Source organism: Adiantum capillus-veneris, chromosome 10 (genome assembly GCF_014529385.1).
Source record: "Adiantum capillus-veneris isolate H3 chromosome 10, ASM1452938v2, whole genome shotgun sequence".
In the NCBI taxonomy this organism is placed as follows: Eukaryota; Viridiplantae; Streptophyta; class Polypodiopsida; order Polypodiales; family Pteridaceae; genus Adiantum; species Adiantum capillus-veneris.
The window spans coordinates 147,111,545-147,130,573 of record NC_140940.1 but is presented as its reverse complement, the minus strand read 5'-3'; the positions used below and the strand labels follow the sequence as shown (position 1 = coordinate 147,130,573).

Here is a 19,029-nt window from a genome sequence, read left to right as displayed (position 1 = left end):
TCCATTTTATACATGAGCTAGCCCCCTTATACTCGACAGAGGTCGAGAAGGGACTCCTGCTCCATCCATCTAACTACTTATGCTTGCCTCTCACATCACATTTGTTCTTCAGACATCAGCCATGAGCTCTTTCCCACACACCACCCATACAGGCCACACTTCCCCCCAAGGACCATGCTACAGAACCATTGGTACAATGATAAGTGCAGAGATCTCTACCGCCGGCTGCGTGCACAACAGACTCTTGGAGAGACCACTGATCGAGAGGGCAGACGCCAGATGAAGGCACTCACGCCAAAAGCAGCGAGCTTTTGAGGAGGCACAAGAGCTAGAGCTATATCACCTGTTCATGAGCGTAGATAGTGCCACACCATGGCACACCCTCCAATAGCTCTGACCGACTATCCCCATTGAGGATCCACAGGTATAGCACGACTACGCAAAGAAACTCTATGAGGTGCCGAACCAACCTCCGATTCCACAACCTCCCCTGCCTCGACCCACGAGCTCCTCCTTCACAGCGAAGATGGTCAAGAAGGCCATCCATCGACTACAACACTGTCGATCATCAAACCATAGAGGTTTACGGAGCTAGCACCTCATTTATGTAGCTGCCACGATAGCCCTGTTGATTGCACATGCATTCAATCGGGCTATAGGGGAGGGCTTCCTAGAGGAGTGGACTAGGCACACCATTGTGCTGATCCACAAGACTCGAGACACTTTGGACCCAAGGAATTACAGGACTATCATGATTGGCCATACAATGACCAAGCTATATGGGGTAGTTCTTAAGGCCAAGCTTTGTTCTTACGGGGAGGCTGAGGGCCTACGGGCTCCTGGCTTAGGCAAGGTTTAGGTGGACCTTCTCTACTATCCACCACATCTTCATTCTACGTTGCCTCATTGATGGGGCAAAGGTGCGGAAGGAGAGGTTGTACTACTGCTTTGTGGATTCATTTGACACTATCCCACGGGAGAGACTCTTTCGACGACTTGAGAGTTTGGGGATACCTTTGGAGATGATATGGGCCATCTACGCTCTCTATGAGAGTGTGACTAGGAGAGTTTGCTGCAAGGATGTCCCCTCTCCTCCACCCTCTTCGGACTCTACAATCGACAAGATCTCTGACTACATCCTATGAGCAGGCGGGGCAGGAGCGGACCTAGCAGGTACCACAATCCACATTATGCTATATGCTGAGAACATTTTACTGATTTCAGAGTCACCAAAGGGCCTACAGAGCCATCTGAGAGCTTTGGATGAGTTTTGCATAGACAGGGGACTCACAGTGAATCTTGGGAAAACCAAGATCATGATCTTCCACACCTCCAGAGCAGTTCGACGAGCAGCCACATTTACAGCAGCAGCAGGACCAGTAGAGGTGGTCACCTCCTTTATCTACTTGGGAGTCAAATTCACCAGCAGACGGGGGCCCTTCTCCATGGCACAGGCTGCCACTGACAGACTCACCAGAGGATATGGAGCACTGGTCATGCTAGAGTGAAGATGTCATTAGGCACGCCTATAGGAGCCCGACATGAAGGGGTGGTTATTCAACACATTAGTCACTCCAGCCCTAATGTATGCAGCAACATTGTGGGCACCTGGATTGACAGATAGCCAATTGACAGATTGAGAGACCATAGATCTATATGATTTTGCGCCTATTTTGAGGCAAGCACACAGTGCCGCCGGAGATCGTCAGGGCATAGCTTGCCACCACCCCCCCCCACCCCCCCAACCACATGTTAGTGGAGGCACTCTTCCAGACGATCTGTTTCATCCAGAGAATGCGAAAGGTCCCGATTGACAGACTCAAACGACGAGCATTTGAGTCAGCTATACAGATATCAGAGACTGGATACGACAGAGCATGGTACACACAAATTAGAGCATCGTTCGGAGCACACGGCCTTGACCTGGAGAGTTTGCCACCTTTCCAATACGACCCCGACTCCCCCCAACTTCATCTCTCACGTAGTGAGAGAAACATACAGATCTCTGGCAGCTCTATATCAGACAGACTTGGATCACATCCCCACTCCGGCGGAAGATGTCACACTACAGAGACTATTTTCTTACCATACTGGAGGATGGGTTCATACAACGACCATGCTATATGGACACCTACATGCCACACAGTTCACGGGTGGCAATTGGTCAGCTCAGAGTGTCATCACACAGACTAGAGATCGAAGTGGGGCGAGCTCATGACATTTCCATGGAGGAGAGAGTGTGTAGAGTATGCAGAGAGGAAGTGGAGAGCGAGGAGCATTTTGTTTGCAGATGCAGAGCTTATACGGACATTAGAGGCCGATACGAGCCCCTATTCAATGGGCTGTCTACCTTCTGAGATATCATGCATTCTCAAGATCAGAGACTGCTGGGGCGATACTTGCTAGAGATTCAAAGGCACAGGGACACACTTCTACAGGCACCTACGGAGACCCCGGGGGGGGGGGGGGGGGGGGTGAGTGGGGGAAGATGGTCACAGCTTACAAATTTCTTTTAGAGAGATACACCCTTTCCACTCCTAGACCCACCGAGAGGAGTGACCCTTTAGCAAGCTGAGGCGAGCCGGGCCTGATGACGCCCACGGGCTACCAGAGGCCAAGCCCCACGACACCGGTGTTGCAGACAGATCGATGAGATCCGGACTCGAGCACATCGAGCTGTCGAGAGACAAGCCCAGATGATGGCTCACCTAGAGGTGCTCATCAAGCAACCCTTACTCCCAACCCTCTCATGTACTACATTTTACACCACCCCATTAGCACAGGATGGAGCTAGCTAGATTGATGCATTTGCATGGTTGTACTACACTCATCATATAGACATGCAACTAGTGCTCCACCCATCCTCATAGATTTCACCCACCAGACGTCCTTCTCTCTTTTATTTTGTACCAGTCTGAACTATTTTTTCTTTTTCGATAGACAGAAGACATCTACATAGGTATACTTGATTTGTCTCATAGGCCGACTTCAGACTCAGATTTCTTTCTTCTCTCTCTTTCTTTCTTGGGATAGTTTCTATTTCTTCTTCTTGTTCTCTCTCTCTCTCTCTCTCTCTCTCTCTCTCTCTCTCTCTCTCTCTCTCTCTCTCTCTCTCTCTCTAGTATCCAAGATCCAGGATCTCACGATTGGACCCAGACCTGTTGGTGTGGCAGTGGATCATGCTCTTGTGTCAATGACCATCTCCTTTCAGTTTAGTGTAGCACACAGGCGACGGACAACAGCCCCTACTCGCTACACCTTCACGCGGGAGACAGACTCTGTATACATAGATGGGATCTACAGACGCCTATGCACAAAGGAGCCAGGGCGACCTCTGGAGGAGCTTACTACTATATTGACACAGACACTACATGATGCAGCAGCAGAGGCATACCCACATACCCAGCCTGAGCAGAGACGCCGTTCGGGGAGCATGCCCCAGAACAGTTGGTATGATGAGGAATGCCGGGACACTAGAGCTAGACTTCAAAGGGAGGTTCTTTTGGGGGACATCACTCACAGACAGTCACAGACTGACTTCTGGCGCCTAGTGCGGCGGAAGAAGAGGGCATTTTTGGCTCGGCTAGAGCAGGATCTATATCAGCTGTTCTTGAGTCAGGATTCACGTGAGGCATGGCGGCTCTTTCAGGAGCACTCTCCCCCCCCCCGCCATCACTTCTACAGAGGACTGGGGCCAGTATGCATCATCTCTGTACATAGTTCCTGAGCAGCCCCCCCTTCTCGACCCCCCCGATCCATGCCCACACACATGTGCTTTTTTCACCGCAGAGATGGTGAGGAAGGCCATTGACAGGATGAGGACTGGGAGAGCTTATGATCATGATGGTTTAGTGGCTGAGCATTTCACACATGCCAGAGATCTACTAGCAGAGCTTCTAGCAGTGATGTTTAATCGTGCCATGTGTGAGGGCTTGCCTGATACTTGGAGCCTATCTACTATTGTACCTATCTTCAAGTCGGGAGACCCTATGGAACCTGGGAATTATCGCACTATCATGATTGGACACACATTGGCACGGTTGTACGCATCCATTCTTGAGCAACAGCTGAGTAGATGGGCAGAGAGGGAGGGGATACGCGCAGCCGGGCAGGCAGGGTTCAGGAGGGGTTTTTCTACTCTTGACCATATCTTGACACTCAGAGCCATCATTGAGGAGGGTAGATCGCGTGGGAAACGGATCTATTGTAGCTTTGTGGATTTCCGCAAAGCTTTTGACATAGTGCCTAGAGCTAGATTGATGCGCAGATTACAGCAGATGGGAGTACCCACAGAGCTCATATGGGGGGTCATGGCATTATACAGGTCAGTAGTGGGGCAGGTACGCACCTCAGAGGGTCTATCCACCCTGATTCACTCCACTATTGGGGTGAAGCAGGGCTGTCCGCTCTCTCCTACTCTATTTGGTATGTATGTGGATGAGGTTTTTGACTACATTGAGAGAGATGGTGATAGAGGTGCACAGATGGCAGGGACATGGATTCCATTATTGTTATATGTTGATGATATTGTGTTGATCTCCGACTCTCCGGAGGGGATGCAACGTCACTTGGATGCTTTGAATAGGTTTGCTCAAGAAAGTGGTTTGTCCGTCAACCTTGGTAAAACCAAGGTCATGGTATTTAATACCACCCCACAGTGGATCAGGAGGTCAGCACCAGCATTCACATACGGCCAGGCGACTGTGGAGTATACAGATGCGCACACTTACCTCAGAGTGGTTTTTAGTGGGCCAACATTTTCATTGAGGAGGGCAGCAGAGACTAGACTGACCAGAGCCCATGCAGCATTGGGTAGATTGGAAAGGATGTGTTCACAGGTTCAGTTTCAGGAGCCTAGGACGAAGCTCTGGCTCTTTGACACTCTGGTGGCTTCTGCATTACTTTATGGAGCTGAGATCTGGGGACCTTCATTAGATCATCACGGGAGGACAGGCCGCAGTGATGGATGGGGGGACATGGAGAAGCCTCTGGTCTCTATGATCTCGCGGCTCATTAGAGCCAAGGCCTCAGTACCACGTGCTATTGTTCGAGCAGAGCTAGCTGCCCCCCCACTAGTGGTGGAGGCGCTCACCAGATCGGTCTCCTTCATACACCGCATGTGGGAACTTCCCAGAGACAGATATGCTCGCCTTGCACTTGAGTCCTCTCGACAGTTAGCCATGCAGGGAGATACAGCTTGCTGGTATGGGGAGATGACATCATGGTTTCAGGTGCATGGGTTCAGCATAGACAGATTGCCTCCTTTCCAGTACTCACTGGATGCACCCTCTCTGACTCTTACACAGTCCGAGATCACCAGGCTCATCCGCCAGGACTTGACTCAGCTAGACACCAGGAGGACATGGTTACAGCCAGCACAGGAGCTGGGCACGAAGATGGCATTCTACAGAGAGCATCTCCTCCAGCTTACGGTTGATGGCTTTGTGACGAGGCCGAGATACATGGACACCCACTTGTCTCATGGGATACGATGTGCTATCGGCCAGATGCGTACATCTTCACACCAGCTGCGGATCGAGACTGGGAGATACAGCAGAGTACCAGCAGAGGCCAGGACATGCCCCCTGTGTGACATCGAGCCTGAGACAGAGTTGCACTACACATGCCACTGCCCCGTCTACTATGAGATATGAGGCCGCTTCCATTGCTTGTTCAGAGAGGGCTTTGGACCATTCTCCAGAGTCATGCAGTACGAGGATCAGAGATGCTTGGGCTTGTTTTTGCTCGAGCTACGCAGACACAGAGAGAGCCTGATGAGAGGAGAGGCTAGCCAGTCCCAGAGACAGATCACAGATTTCTTTAGAGCTGTCACTGGACACCCGGAGGAGTTACTACCACAGCAGAGCTTGTCGTCTCACACCAGAGGCACACTGATCGACCGAGCGACTGAGCTTGGAAGATCCAGACACTCACGACTGCGGAGGACTACACAGCATCGACGGAGGCTGCATCAGAGGATTCGGATCACTTTGGCTCGACATGCACGACGCCCGGTCAGACTACTGACCATGGAGGAGATTGATGAGATCCGCCAGCGACCGATGCTAGATCTCTTGTGATCTAGATATCCCAGCTAGCTGCTGTTCACACCTAGTAGTTTAGGATTCCATAGTATTTTATTGTGGCATTTGTCATTTCATTTTTGTCTTTGTTGTCATCTTGTTACTTTGACTCTGACTTTGTATCAGATCCACCACATTGTAACTTTCTGGTCTCATAGGTCACTTTGGCCTTTTGAAGACGTTAATATAACATTTCATTTCATTTCATTTCTCTCTCTCTCTCTCTCTCTCTCTCTCTCTCTCTCTCTCTCTCTCTCTCTCTCTCTCTCTCTCATCTCAAAAGTTTGTTTGACTCAAGAATTCTGTGTTCACTGATTTTCTGATCTTCTCGCAAAAAACAAAAATAGACAACTTGTAATTAACTTGCAAATGATAGAGAACTTTTAACTTTAAAATTGGACAACCAACAGCAAGAAAGTCTTTGTGGGCATAATGCATGTATTGGATATTTTGTAAGAGCCAAGGCACAATTGATGTGTAATGGTTTTATTTTCCAGGAGAGTACTTTCTTGGCCCCCAATCATTAATGGTGCACATTCAGCAATCACACTGGACACCAAGAACGTGTTTATAGAGTGCACAGCAACTGATCTGACTAAAGCAAAGATTGTGCTTAATACAATGGTAATTTCTCTTGGTCAGTTGGGTAGAGATGTTCAACTGCCTCATGCATGAAGTTCGGGGTTGTTTGTTTCATTATGCTCTTATGATTAATTTACTTCTACTATGATAACTGCATGGCGCATTGAGACTCTATTCTGTTTGTTTATGGCAAGGTTTGGAAAATACACTATGCAATTTTGTGTAATTGTGCATCATTTGTTTCATTGAGAATCTTCTTTATTCCTATATTTGCAAATTATGGCTCTTGTTTTGTTTAGGTGCGGTGCATACGATTTTGAACTTTGCCCTTTCATCTATTAGCAGTGTTCAGTGTAGTATTAAACTTTGGGTCTTGCGTTGATCATCACATGTGTCCTTCAAAAGAGTGAAAAATTTGATTATAGCCTTGAGAATCAACATTTAACACCCTAGGTTTACTTCTTTGTATCACTCTTAACTCAGCAATTGCTGAATGTTACTCAGCATTAGGGTTATTCCTTTGTATCACTCTAGGTTTCTCATTGAGGAAGGCATTGTTGACATCCATTTTCCACATCGTACACTCGTGAATAGAAGCCATGAGCATTTTATGGATCCATGAGAGCTATTGTGATTTGGTGGTCTGAGAATGTGTTGTGTCTTGTTTCAGCAATTGCTTCCTTTGCTTTGTTATGGACTTTCTGGTGCGATGAGGATTATAATTTTCTTTTGTCTGGAAATATTAATTTTGAAGTAAGTTGGTGTCTTGAGAAACCAATTGGTTGTCGCAAGGGGTCCTTTTTTCTGTATATCATAGATTTTGAAAATTTGATGATTGTTGATTGTACACTTTTGTTCCAAATGCTATGGTAGCGAATCAAAATTTTCTGTGAATACTATGACAATGTTTGGCTTAAAATAACATAGCCCCTTTTTGTGGAGCTGTGAAAAATAAATTCCAAGATATTAAGCTTGTCATGGAACCATGTGTTTGTACAGCTTGACCATATCAGCATCAAATCTGTGGATCTTATGTAATACTATGTCGACTTAGATCCATGTTAACAGATGGGAGTTTTGGGTGTTTTACAATTCACAACAATAAGCTTTTCCCTTTGGACCTCAGTATACCTTCAGGTTTAGAATGCGTGGACATAATGCAGGTGTTTGTCCAGCCCTCCGAGATCTATCGTTGGCCTTTTCCACATTGCAGTTGATATGGGGATAACTGCTTTAACACACACATACAAAGTTTGAGGAATGTTGTTTTTTGTTGTCTTATCTTAAATTGAGTCGTGAAGCTAGCTATATAAGCTGGATAGCGTCTTGGAGCCTTTTCTCTCATACTTTTTGATTTGGATTCCTTAGTGTGACTGTGCAGGTGACCATGTTCTCTGAGTACTGTAAGAACAAGTTTGAGGTCGAGCCTGTTGAGGTTGTGGCAGCCAATGGGGTCTCAACAGTGTACCCAGATTTGTCCTCTAGGAGTATGGAAGTGCCCCTCTCTTACATATCTGGTTCTTTGGGTGTGGCCTTGAAGGCTAAGCAGGTAAGCTCTTGTTTTGATTGATTGATCCAACTGTCAAGTAAAGAACCACTTGTGGAAACCTCATTTGCTGCAGCAGCACTTTGCAGGTGGTACAAATTTTGAATAGAATGCAGCTACTTGCTACAGAAAGTTCTAGCCAGGAGGGCCCAGACCCAGTTATTCATGTTAAAGTACCACCGACAAGGAGTGATATCTTACACCCATGTGATGTTATGGAGGTAAGAATTTCTCTTGAGGCACGACCAACTTGATCTACCTCTAGTTCTTTTTTAGCTGCTTTGCATGTAGGTATAGAGTTTCTCCCAAAAAAATCCTCTTCTCTTTTGTTCTCTTAACAATTAGTGTTCATATGGCTTTACCTATGTGCTTCATATAATCGCAGGACGTAGGAATTGGATATGGATATAATAACATCAAGCAAACGACTCCAAAATGTGTCACTCAAGGAAAACTGTTGCCACTTAATGACTTCAGCGATTCAGTGAGAGTTGAGGTGTGGCTTATCTGTCTTTGAGTAGTTTATAGAGCTATGATACTCTGCCTTACTCTTTAGGGCCTGATCTGTGCTGGATTTTAACATGTCAGCTCTTTATCTTGCCGATGGTTTTTTTTTACGTTGTTATTTCTAAGACCCTGGGAACTGCTTCAATATCACAGGTTGCTATGGCTGGATTCACAGAGGTTTTAACATGGATATTGGGCTCTCACGAGGAAAATTTTGACTTGGTGAAGCGCAAGAGCGACGTAGCCGTAACTGTGGGCAATCCTCGCACCAGTGAGTTTGAGGTGTGTATGAAACCAAGCCAGTTTTATGACAATTCATGAGGTCATTTTGCAGTTTTGTTCACCCATTTTCCCTCAGGTTGTCAGAACTAGTCTTTTGCCTGGACTTCTTAAAACTCTTGGACACAACAAGGATCATCCGCGACCAGTGAAGGTTTTACCTCGACTTCCTCTGCATGAACATTGACGACTAGACTCTTGGTTTCAACTTCTGAAGATACAGTATTTCTGGTGTTCATGCAGCTTTTTGAAGTTTCGGATGTTGTCATTTTGGATCCAAGCAAAGATGTTGGCGCAAAAAATGAGCGGCGTTTAGCAGCATTATATTGTAATGCCAATTCAGGTTTTGAGGTATCATTTGAATACATAGCTGTCTGCAATTCATCACTTCTGATTGGCAGCACAACATATCTGAGTTGTATCAGGTAACAATCACATCGTTCTGCAGGTGATACATGGTTTAGTTGATAGAGTCATGCAAGTTGTGGGCATAAAGACTGTGCCTACAGGGGATGATTCAGGATACTTCATTCAACCTTCTGAGGCAAGCTCCATCCTTGTTATATGATTCAGCAAGGTAGAAAGTAAGAGCTAACATAAAGCTTCTGGTTGCAGGAGCCTGAGTTTTTTCCAGGCAGACAGGCGAGCATTATCTGCAAGGGCTCACGAATTGGAACTTTTGGTATCGTGCATCCACAGGCAAGGGTTTATCTTCTCTTTTGTTTTAATTTGATCGAATCAGTCTTGATTAAAATTTGATGGTTATCTAGTCTGCCTATCATGGGTGATAAGCTTGGATGGATTATTCACTTTTCTCTGTGTAAGAATCTGAGATCAGTTCCTACACTGTATTCAATGTTAGTCTCCATCAAAATTTGATGGTTATCTAGTCTGCATATCATGGGTGATAAGCTTGGATGGTTGTTCATGTTTCTCTCTGTAAGAATCTGAGATCAGTTTCTACACTGTATTCAATGTTTCCTCCTTTCTGTTGCTTTCCAGTTGAGAGTGCTTGTGCCCATTCATGCACACATTTCTCTTGAGCTTTGCAGTTAGTGTTTCGAGTCCCATTTCTGCTAATTATCCTTCGTTATGGTTTCTTGCCATTCAGGTATTACAAAATTTTCTGATTCCAGATCCCTGTTCCATTATGGAGATTAACATTGAAGCTCTCTTGTGAGAAACACGAGTTTCTTGGTCGAAGAGGTTATGTTCTTTTTGGCGCGGACGCTTTAGGTTGTCATTGATCATTCTTATTCATTTATATTCACGGGGCACAGCATGTGCCATTGACAAAGTTTTGGCGGCAGTAAGAAGGATGTGGCAATTTTGTCAAATTGCATATGATAATTCCCGTCAAGGGAATCCAATGAGAGCATGTTTTTTGATGATGCAAGAGCCATTTTTTGAGAGGCAAGAATAGTATGTAAGCTTCTTGTCAAATCAAAATAAATCAAGCTTTGTAAAATGAACTAATTTTTTGCAACGTGCATTTAAATTCCAGCAGTAAACTTTCAATTCATTTGGGAAGAGTAAGCCTGAGTCCCCCACCCTCAGGTTGATTGAAAGGCCCGAGGCTACAGAAGGGTTACTGAAGCTGGTAATGGTACAGTTAGCACTCAATATTTTTTCATCCTAGTCAAACTTGTGCTTAGCAATCTTGTTGTAGAATACTATATCCTATAGTCGATTGTGTGTGCATGCACGCACGGAGCTCCTCGAATAGGTTCAATGAAGTGGATCAAGGACTTTACAAACAACAAGATGACACATTGCCCACCTGATCCGTATGGGCAATGAGTGGATTGAGCGGCTCTCTTCCTATTCTCACTAAAAATAACGCAACATGAGTTGCTTGATATCAAGACAAGAGAATGTTTGGCGTTTTGGGCCAAGCACACATCGATGAAGGTGCATGCCATGTGAGCTCCTATATATCTTGATATAGAAGGAATTTTAGCATTTTGGATTAAGTACCAATTGATAAAGGGGCGTATCAGAGAAGACGGTATTCTTATGAGCGAGAATTTATGCAAACATATGCACACTCACATAGAGAGGTATTGGCATTTCACTCGTATCAGAGTAGGTAGTACCCATATGAGCAGTTCATGAACATGTACACGTTACAGCATGTGGACGTGCACATGGACATGTGCACATGGACATGTGCACAGTAGGTGATGCCTCTTCTTTGTTTGTCCATGTATGTGAATAAGCTATAGAAAAGTTGACATTTTATCTCTCTTGCACTCTCAATGGTTTTCATATAGAAGACAGTTAAATTTTTTTTGTTGACATTCTTTAAGAATCCATAAAAATTATTAGAGCATGTTGAAGTGAAGAAGATGAATGTGGGTAAAATAGCTTTCGCTCCTAATATGCTCGTGCTCATTAAATGTTATAATACCCACTTTATTTGTAGAGAACAAGTATGAAGTTTGCAGCAACAAGTAATTATGTAATGGTATTAAGGTAAACAAGGGCGGCCAATAAAGTGTGCTACAAAAAAGGGCAATACTACACCCAAAGTCATGCATGAAAACTTCAATGAGTCGTATATTCGTAGTGTTTGGTACCTGTTAATGCCACACTTTTCGATGCATGAGTTAGTATCTATAACCACAAACATGGTGGTGACACCTCTCTTTTTCTTCTCTATGCATGAGAGTAAACTTGGAAAAGGTAAGATTTAATTTTTCTTGCAAAGATGGACAAATTTTTTCATGTGAAAGTATTGTGTATGAGTGACCTCAGAGCACTTTTTGGTGCCCACTGACATTGCATCAAAAGTGTTGAGAATAATGAATTGACGAGCGGGCTTGTGGATGCAATTGTTTTTGCTATCCAATTGTGCTAATTCATTGCTATAATGCTCAATTAGACAATGTGTAGTAATGGATAGTGGATTTTGTAAAAAATATAAAGCAAAATAGGGATCCAACAATTGAAAATTAGAAAACAAGTAGGGGAGAGCTTCAAGCTACAATGAAAACCATAGATACGAAGTTAAAAAAGGGTTATTTGCAACTAATAGCATCTAGTTGGATGTGGTCTCTTTAGGCGGGTGGGGCAAGTTGAGAATAGTTGCTGTTTTTTTTTTTGTGCTAGGATTATGTTCTGAGGCATGATGCAATTTAAAGTAAGAATGCGTGGATTCACTCCAAGTCAAGGTCTTCCTTATCAGTATCAAGACATCTTTTTGACATAACATGGGACCATTGAACAGTCCTGTTCACTAGGTTAAGAGTGCATAAAGCACACCTCGTGTGCTAGTACCTTTTGAGTAAAGTCTATTGGATGGGGTAGTCCATGGGAATGTCCATGGAAAATGTGCCATACCATGAGAGAGAGAGAGAGATCGATCAATACATTGATGCCAATATTGTTAGCATACTATGTGTTCTTATATGATATTGATTGAAAGTTTGTCTTTGATATTACAAGATTTTGACTAGTCTTTTCACATGAATCAAAAGTTTATTTGTATACACATGCTAACATCAAAGATGATCTAATGAGTACTTGATTTTTGTTATCTCTTATGGTGTTAGGGTTATCTGAAGCTTAAGAATACAAAGAATCCCATTAAGGAATATTGACATAAACTAATGCTAAGAAGATGCAAACAAGAATTTAACTACATGAAATATTCAGCAATGTGACTTTTTAAAGAACATACAATACCTTGCATGTAAGATATAATTTATCAATTATTCTCACAAGACCTTTTGTAAGCGTAACCACAGGGTCTTAATAATTATATAGTTTTCTTAAACTGGGGGTTTTCTAAGACTTTTCGTCCACATGTGGCATGATGTTTTCTGTAATGTGTGGATTTTCGGGCTTGTAAGTGATGCGAATGCTAGGAGGTTGTGGCTAACCATATTAGTGTGCAGCCATACCATAGGTTTGGACCATGCTTGCATGTGATGCACCAAGTGTGAATGAGTAGCCTAAAGAGCTCCTTGCTAGAGAGTTGATCCCAATAGGCTTTGGAGAGTGCTTATGCTTGACCAATATTAGAGGAGTGGGTATTCATATGAGTATGTATCTATGAGTATACACACACGTGATCTCTCCTTCGCTAGTCTATGCATGTGGATAAACTTTGAAAAGAGGTAAACGTTCATGTATCTCATAAACTTGGATGGTTCTTATGTGAAGAAATCATGTTGGGACAGAACTTAGAGTTCTTTTGGGTATGATTAGTATGAGTCATGCACTACGGTAAGAGTATGTAGAGGCTCCCATGAGAGTTAATAGGTTGTGGATGGAGTCTAATGGATAGGCTAGTAGACCAACCATGAATGCTAGGAGGTTGTTGAAAACAAATGGGCGTGTAGCCTAGCACATCATGAGTAGGCTTGAATCATGCTTGGCAATGACCAACCAAGTATGAGTGTCTACACTACAAATAGTTATGTACGTAGAATATACACACGTGTATACGAGTGCATATACATGTAAGTAGATGTGTGCATGCCCGGCATGCAAAAGATAGTGTTTGACCTCATATTAATGCATCAAACTCAGCCCCATAGCATAGACTAACACCTTATCACAACTCTTGAGGCCAAGGTTGATCCCCCTGAAATTTGCCAAAATTCACCTCCAATTTCAAAAATCCCCAAAATACCCTTGTATCAATTTTATATGATTGCTCCAACTTTTTTTTATAATGTAGTATTAATAGAGATCTATCTTTGAGCGGTGTATATATAAATTTTTCATCGATGAGGTCACAAATATAGGCATTCGTGTCTGCTAATAATAAGCTATTTCAACTTGATGAGCGGTGTATATATAAATTTTTCATCGATGAGGTCACAAATATAGGCATTCATGTCTGCTAATAATAAGCTATTTCAACTTGAGAGCCCTCAAGACCATCCAAAATCCTAGTTCTATCATCTTTGGTTGAGGGTAAATCTTCCTATGAATAGATGCAAAAATGAAAGTGTTTGTTTGTGAGAATAACAAGGGGTAATTTTGGGAATGTTAGAAAAATTTAAGTGCATTTTGGAAATTTTAATCAACATATGGGGGGTACTTTGCTAGTTTATAGGTATTTTGGTATTATTCATATACATATACATACATACATATGTGTGTATGTGTAACACACACACACACACACACACACACACACACACACATATTTGTGTACAAGGAAGCCTATCATTCATTGACAACAAAGGCCAAAAAGTATCAATTCAAGTAAAGAATAAACAAATAAAGGTTTTTTTGTAAAAAGGACTCTAGTCAAACTCAACAAGGTAGAAGAGAACCTTTCGACGACCCTGAACCAATGCAGTTACAAGAATAATTTGATGTCTTTCTTGAAGAGCTAACTGAACCTGTACCACTTAGAGAAGTTATCATGAGATCGAGACCATTCTTGGGCGTGAACCAAAATAAAAAAAGGCCCTACAAAGATGCAATATATATTTTGAGAATTCTTGGACGACATTGTCTTGGTGTATTTTGATGATATCTTGGTCTATTTCAAATGAGAAGAAGAGTGCTATACACACCAACTTCATTAGCTAAATTTTCATATTTAATCCATTTTGTTGCATATGGTTATTTCCGATTCATAAGAGTAGGTTCGTCCATCGTGATGATTTCCTAACATTGGTGTTGTTGTTGGGGATTAGATCCTATAATAGTCGATTGACCTTTTGGCCATATTTTGAACCAGCTTGAAACCACCTCATTTCACATTAGCAACATAGTGGCAGAACGAGGTTTTGTCAAAAAACTTTAGGAGTCACGGACTAGCTAAACCTTGCATTTGGTAGCAAGCATGTTGTGATTAAGTGACTTTTAAGCATTTCAATCTTCAATTTTCTCAATAATTTTAAAGTGCTATACACACCAACTTCATTAGCTAAATTTTCATATTTTATCCATTTTGTTGCATATTGTTATTTCCAATTCATAAGAGTAGGTTAAGTTGATCAAAAACCATCACTTTCGGCTAACCAAATTAGGGAAAAACTATTGTAAAACCTTATTTGTTCCTAAATTACCATAACTCTTTGAAATCGATAGAATTGTTGGTAGACAAAGCAAAAAGTGACCAAGTTTCGTAGAGACACCTAGTATAGCTTCCAAATAAACTGAAAAGAAAAATTGGAAAATATGAGTCCAAACCGTGGAGGGACATGAATTGCGATTCATGTACCTCATAACAAAAAGAAAAAATCTGATTGCACATTGAACCATAGGGGTTTGAAAAGACCAAAACCAGCCTTTTGAGCCCAAAAAGATTTCAAAAGTCCAACCACAACAAGAAAATTGAAAAACAGTACCTGAGAATTACAAAACACATAAGGGAAATGCAAATTGGGATCCAAACTAGACACAAAGTAGGGAAACAGTCTACAAACATCATCTCCAAATTGATCACAATATTGGGTGTCAAAACTCTACAAAGTATCGAATCCCGATTCATGTACTTTGTTAGCGTTTTGAATCAGGGAGCTTCCCATTCTACATTTATAGTAGCATAATCAAGTACAATTTAGGGGTTTGAGGAAAATAAAGACTAAACATCAGGGTAAGAAGCCAAAAATCCAATTGAAAATAAAAAATTGTCTTGCAGACATAGAACCCTTAATTTGACCCATCAACATAAAGTCAAATTGGAATATAACTATGTAAGTCTCCAATTATAGATAAAACTAATAGCTGGCCAAGTTTCAAACCCAAATGCTGAGGAATATGAATCACGATTCATGTAAGACATACTAAAAGGTTGGAAAGAAGTGTGCACACTAAGACTTAGGGGATTGCACCAACCATTTGAATCTAAAAAAATTGTGAAATGCTCATCGATTCAAGGAAACTTAGAAAGCAACTTGAAAAGTGAAAAATACAAAAGGAGTTTGAAGCTTTGATACCCAAATTTGGGAATAGTCTTCAAAGGGCCTTTTTTTTCTATGTTGTCAAAGTTTGAAGTCCAAATTTGGTAGAACATGGATTGCGATTCATGTACCATAGCCAACGAAGGAAATTGAAACACAAATAACTCTATTAGTGTCCATACACATTGAATAGTCACCTAGAAATATTTCAACTCAAAAAATCACAAATGTGGAATCATGGTCCAATAATTTTCTCAATAGAGGCAAGGTTGATAGAATAGGTAGGCCTAATCATAAGGAGCCCATAGGAATTTTTAGAAGTGAAAGTGGATTCATTAAGTGTGTCTTGTACATGAGACCCGGATCCAGGGTATAAAAGGAAACTTTTATAAATTTTTGAGGATCATTTTAATACAGATAGGCAGGTAAGGCTTTCTCTATATGTCATGTGTTATCTCTTTCTACTATGTCTTTATCTCTTTGCACCACATGGCATGATCATCATATCAAAATTATGAGAGCACCTCTAATATCTATGTTAGTCTCAAGGAGCTCTACGCGTGGATATCTACCTGAGGGAAGATGTGAACCCAGTGGAGCTTACAGACATCAAGAGGACATACATGTACATCTATCAGTTTAAAACATGAAAATAACCTATTTTGGTGGACAAAAATGGGCAAGAGTATAGATACGTGTATGTGGCAGAGATGTAAAATCTTTCCTATTGGGGGGAACCATTTTTTGTAATTACTTGAATCAAGTGGCCATTAGAAATCCGGTCCAAAGAGGTAAGCTTTATGGATTAAGTCACAAATATTCCACCACATGTAGAAAACACACACATGAGTGGGTCAAGAGCACCAAGAGTTCCAGATCCTGGGACAAGAGGGAGTTACTTGTCAAAACCAGAGCCTATGAGAGGTGGCTTTACAATCGTTACAGGGTCATCCATGCCACACCCTACTAAGTGAGTAGTGCCATATGTGACTACAAGAGAAGTACTAAGAGTTATACCTAGAGCACCATCACCTATAGCGTATGAGGAAGCTTCCTTAGGAGCTCCGAGAGTGATAAGATGTGTTGCTGAACCAAGGCCCATGCATCCTTCTTCTTAAGTCAAAAAATGCATGGCACCAAAGTATAATGGATCAGGGGATCCCCATGCACATTCTCCATCATTTAAATAGGTGTTGAGAGCCGAACATGTCACACATTTCCACATTCAGGTTGAAGCTTTTGGATTAACATTAGAAGGCACTGCCCTTACGTGGTTCCAACCTTTGAAAAAAGAAGACTATGGAAACATAGAAGCGCCATTGCAAGACACAATATCTCGAGAGATATCCACCAAGAGAAAATCTCAGGAGGACCGCCAAGTGGTGCTTCTCATTGAAAGAATCAAGATTGAACACCTCAAGAAGGACCTACATTTGAGAAAGTGTGTGACTTTAGATGAAGTCACGAGAGAATTTGTCTATTTGGTAGACAATTGCAAGATCTATGGAGAAGTATCATAGGATGTTGATACTACCTCTGCTGATTTACCAGTGGTGCAAATACAGCAAGGTCAACGCCATTGCAGCAATAACCAATCAATATTGAGCAGCTTGGAAATGAGCTTGTGAGGATAATGAGTACATTGAGAGTCCAAAACCAGAGAGTACCACCCTCCAGGCATCGCTTCATAGGTGGAGGAGATCATCCAAAGCAGGAGTGTTCCATGTTTCCATAGCCATATCCTCGTTAAAAATAGTGTGCCATTGAGAATAAGTGGATGAATCATGCCACTGAGAAATGCTACTACAACAAAGATCAAGTTGGGGAGAGGCCCTATCAGCCCAACCTTCAATATCAGCCTAACATATCAGTGAATCCTCAATGTCAACAAAGGATGTTAGCACCACCACTGTCGAGATATGTATCAGGACCAACAAATACACAACCAGGAGTAAAAAGGCCAAGACTAGTTTTGGGACACCAACCCCCACTGTCAGGTGAAGACCAGGCAGTTGTGAGGTATGTGTATCCAGACCAACATTCAAAAGTGAATGCCTTAGTGCCTATACAATCATATTACAAAGGGGAAGGCTATGGATACCACACTGCATGTGATTCTAACCCACTAGTGTTCATGGAGTCATATGACCATGAGAATCTCGCTTCATCCTCTAGTAATTCCTAGTCAAGAATAAGTAGCATATCTATAAGTGAAGGGTTGACGTTGAGTCATAGAACATTAATTTTCATAGCTGATCAAGGAGAGGCTAAACCAAACGCATATCCCCCAAATACCATATGCCCATCAACAACTGAGACAAAACAGGACCCTAGTACCTTGTTTCAAGTGTGATGGAGAACATTTGGCTAAGAATTGTCTGACTGACCAAGCTAAAGTTGTAAACAAGGTTCCTAATGTGACTGGTAGTGATTGTGGATTAAAAAATTTGTACCAAGATTGTGGAGGTCGTATCCTCTTTAAGTGGCTCTGATTCAGATGTGAAAGTGCCAATGAAGGTTGTGACAAGAGCACAAGTGAAGCAAAATGTGACAAATGAGCGGGGAGTCTTACCGTAACCTGAGCAAAATCTACCGAGCAAAGAAAAATCCGAGCGAATATCTACATTGGTCATGCTATTTGTGCTTATGTGCCACATTAAAAAAATACCATAACCCTTTAACACATCACTTGAGTACCCAAACAAAACATACATACTACAATAGAACAAAAAGATACATAGTAGGCTTAAAAAATTTGGACATAGTTCTCTTTGTACATGGAGCAATATCTCAAAAAATATCATAACCCTTTAGCACATCACTTGAGTACCCAAACAAAACATACATACTACAATAGAACAAAAAGATACATAGTAGGCTTTAAAAATTTGGACATAGTTCTCTTTGTACATGGAGCAATATCTCAAAAAATATCATGACCTTTTAGGGCACCTCAAGGTGGATTTCAAACATTAATCAAATTCATCCACAAATCTTCAAGAAAGAAATCCAAATTTATACATTCAAATTTCTCAAAAAGGCTAAATCCTACTTAGTGCAATGCCTTCAACCATAACTTTGGGGCACACATCACTTGAGGATCCAAGCAATGCATACATACTACAATCTCTCAAGAAATACCATAACTATGGATTTCACA

The 19,029-nt window shown here is 42.2% G+C and overlaps 1 protein-coding gene across 2 annotated transcripts in view; it reads left to right on the top strand.

Annotated features, from left to right (window-relative positions):
- LOC147449818 (tRNA synthetase beta subunit family protein) overlaps nucleotides 1-10,489 on the top strand; it is a 110,375-nt gene extending 99,886 nt beyond the window's left edge. For both annotated transcript variants that reach the window (XM_086522180.1, XM_086522181.1), the window contains exons 10-19: nucleotides 6,581-6,707; nucleotides 8,047-8,214; nucleotides 8,301-8,432; nucleotides 8,597-8,707; nucleotides 8,872-9,000; nucleotides 9,077-9,151; nucleotides 9,241-9,348; nucleotides 9,446-9,541; nucleotides 9,613-9,696; nucleotides 10,109-10,489. In XM_086522180.1, the coding sequence (XP_086378306.1) occupies nucleotides 6,581-6,707; nucleotides 8,047-8,214; nucleotides 8,301-8,432; nucleotides 8,597-8,707; nucleotides 8,872-9,000; nucleotides 9,077-9,151; nucleotides 9,241-9,348; nucleotides 9,446-9,541; nucleotides 9,613-9,696; nucleotides 10,109-10,177 (1,099 nt within the window). In that variant the 3' untranslated portion in view covers nucleotides 10,178-10,489. The remainder of the gene's footprint in view (nucleotides 1-6,580; nucleotides 6,708-8,046; nucleotides 8,215-8,300; nucleotides 8,433-8,596; nucleotides 8,708-8,871; nucleotides 9,001-9,076; nucleotides 9,152-9,240; nucleotides 9,349-9,445; nucleotides 9,542-9,612; nucleotides 9,697-10,108) is intronic.
- The last annotated feature ends 8,540 nt before the right edge of the window (nucleotides 10,490-19,029 follow it).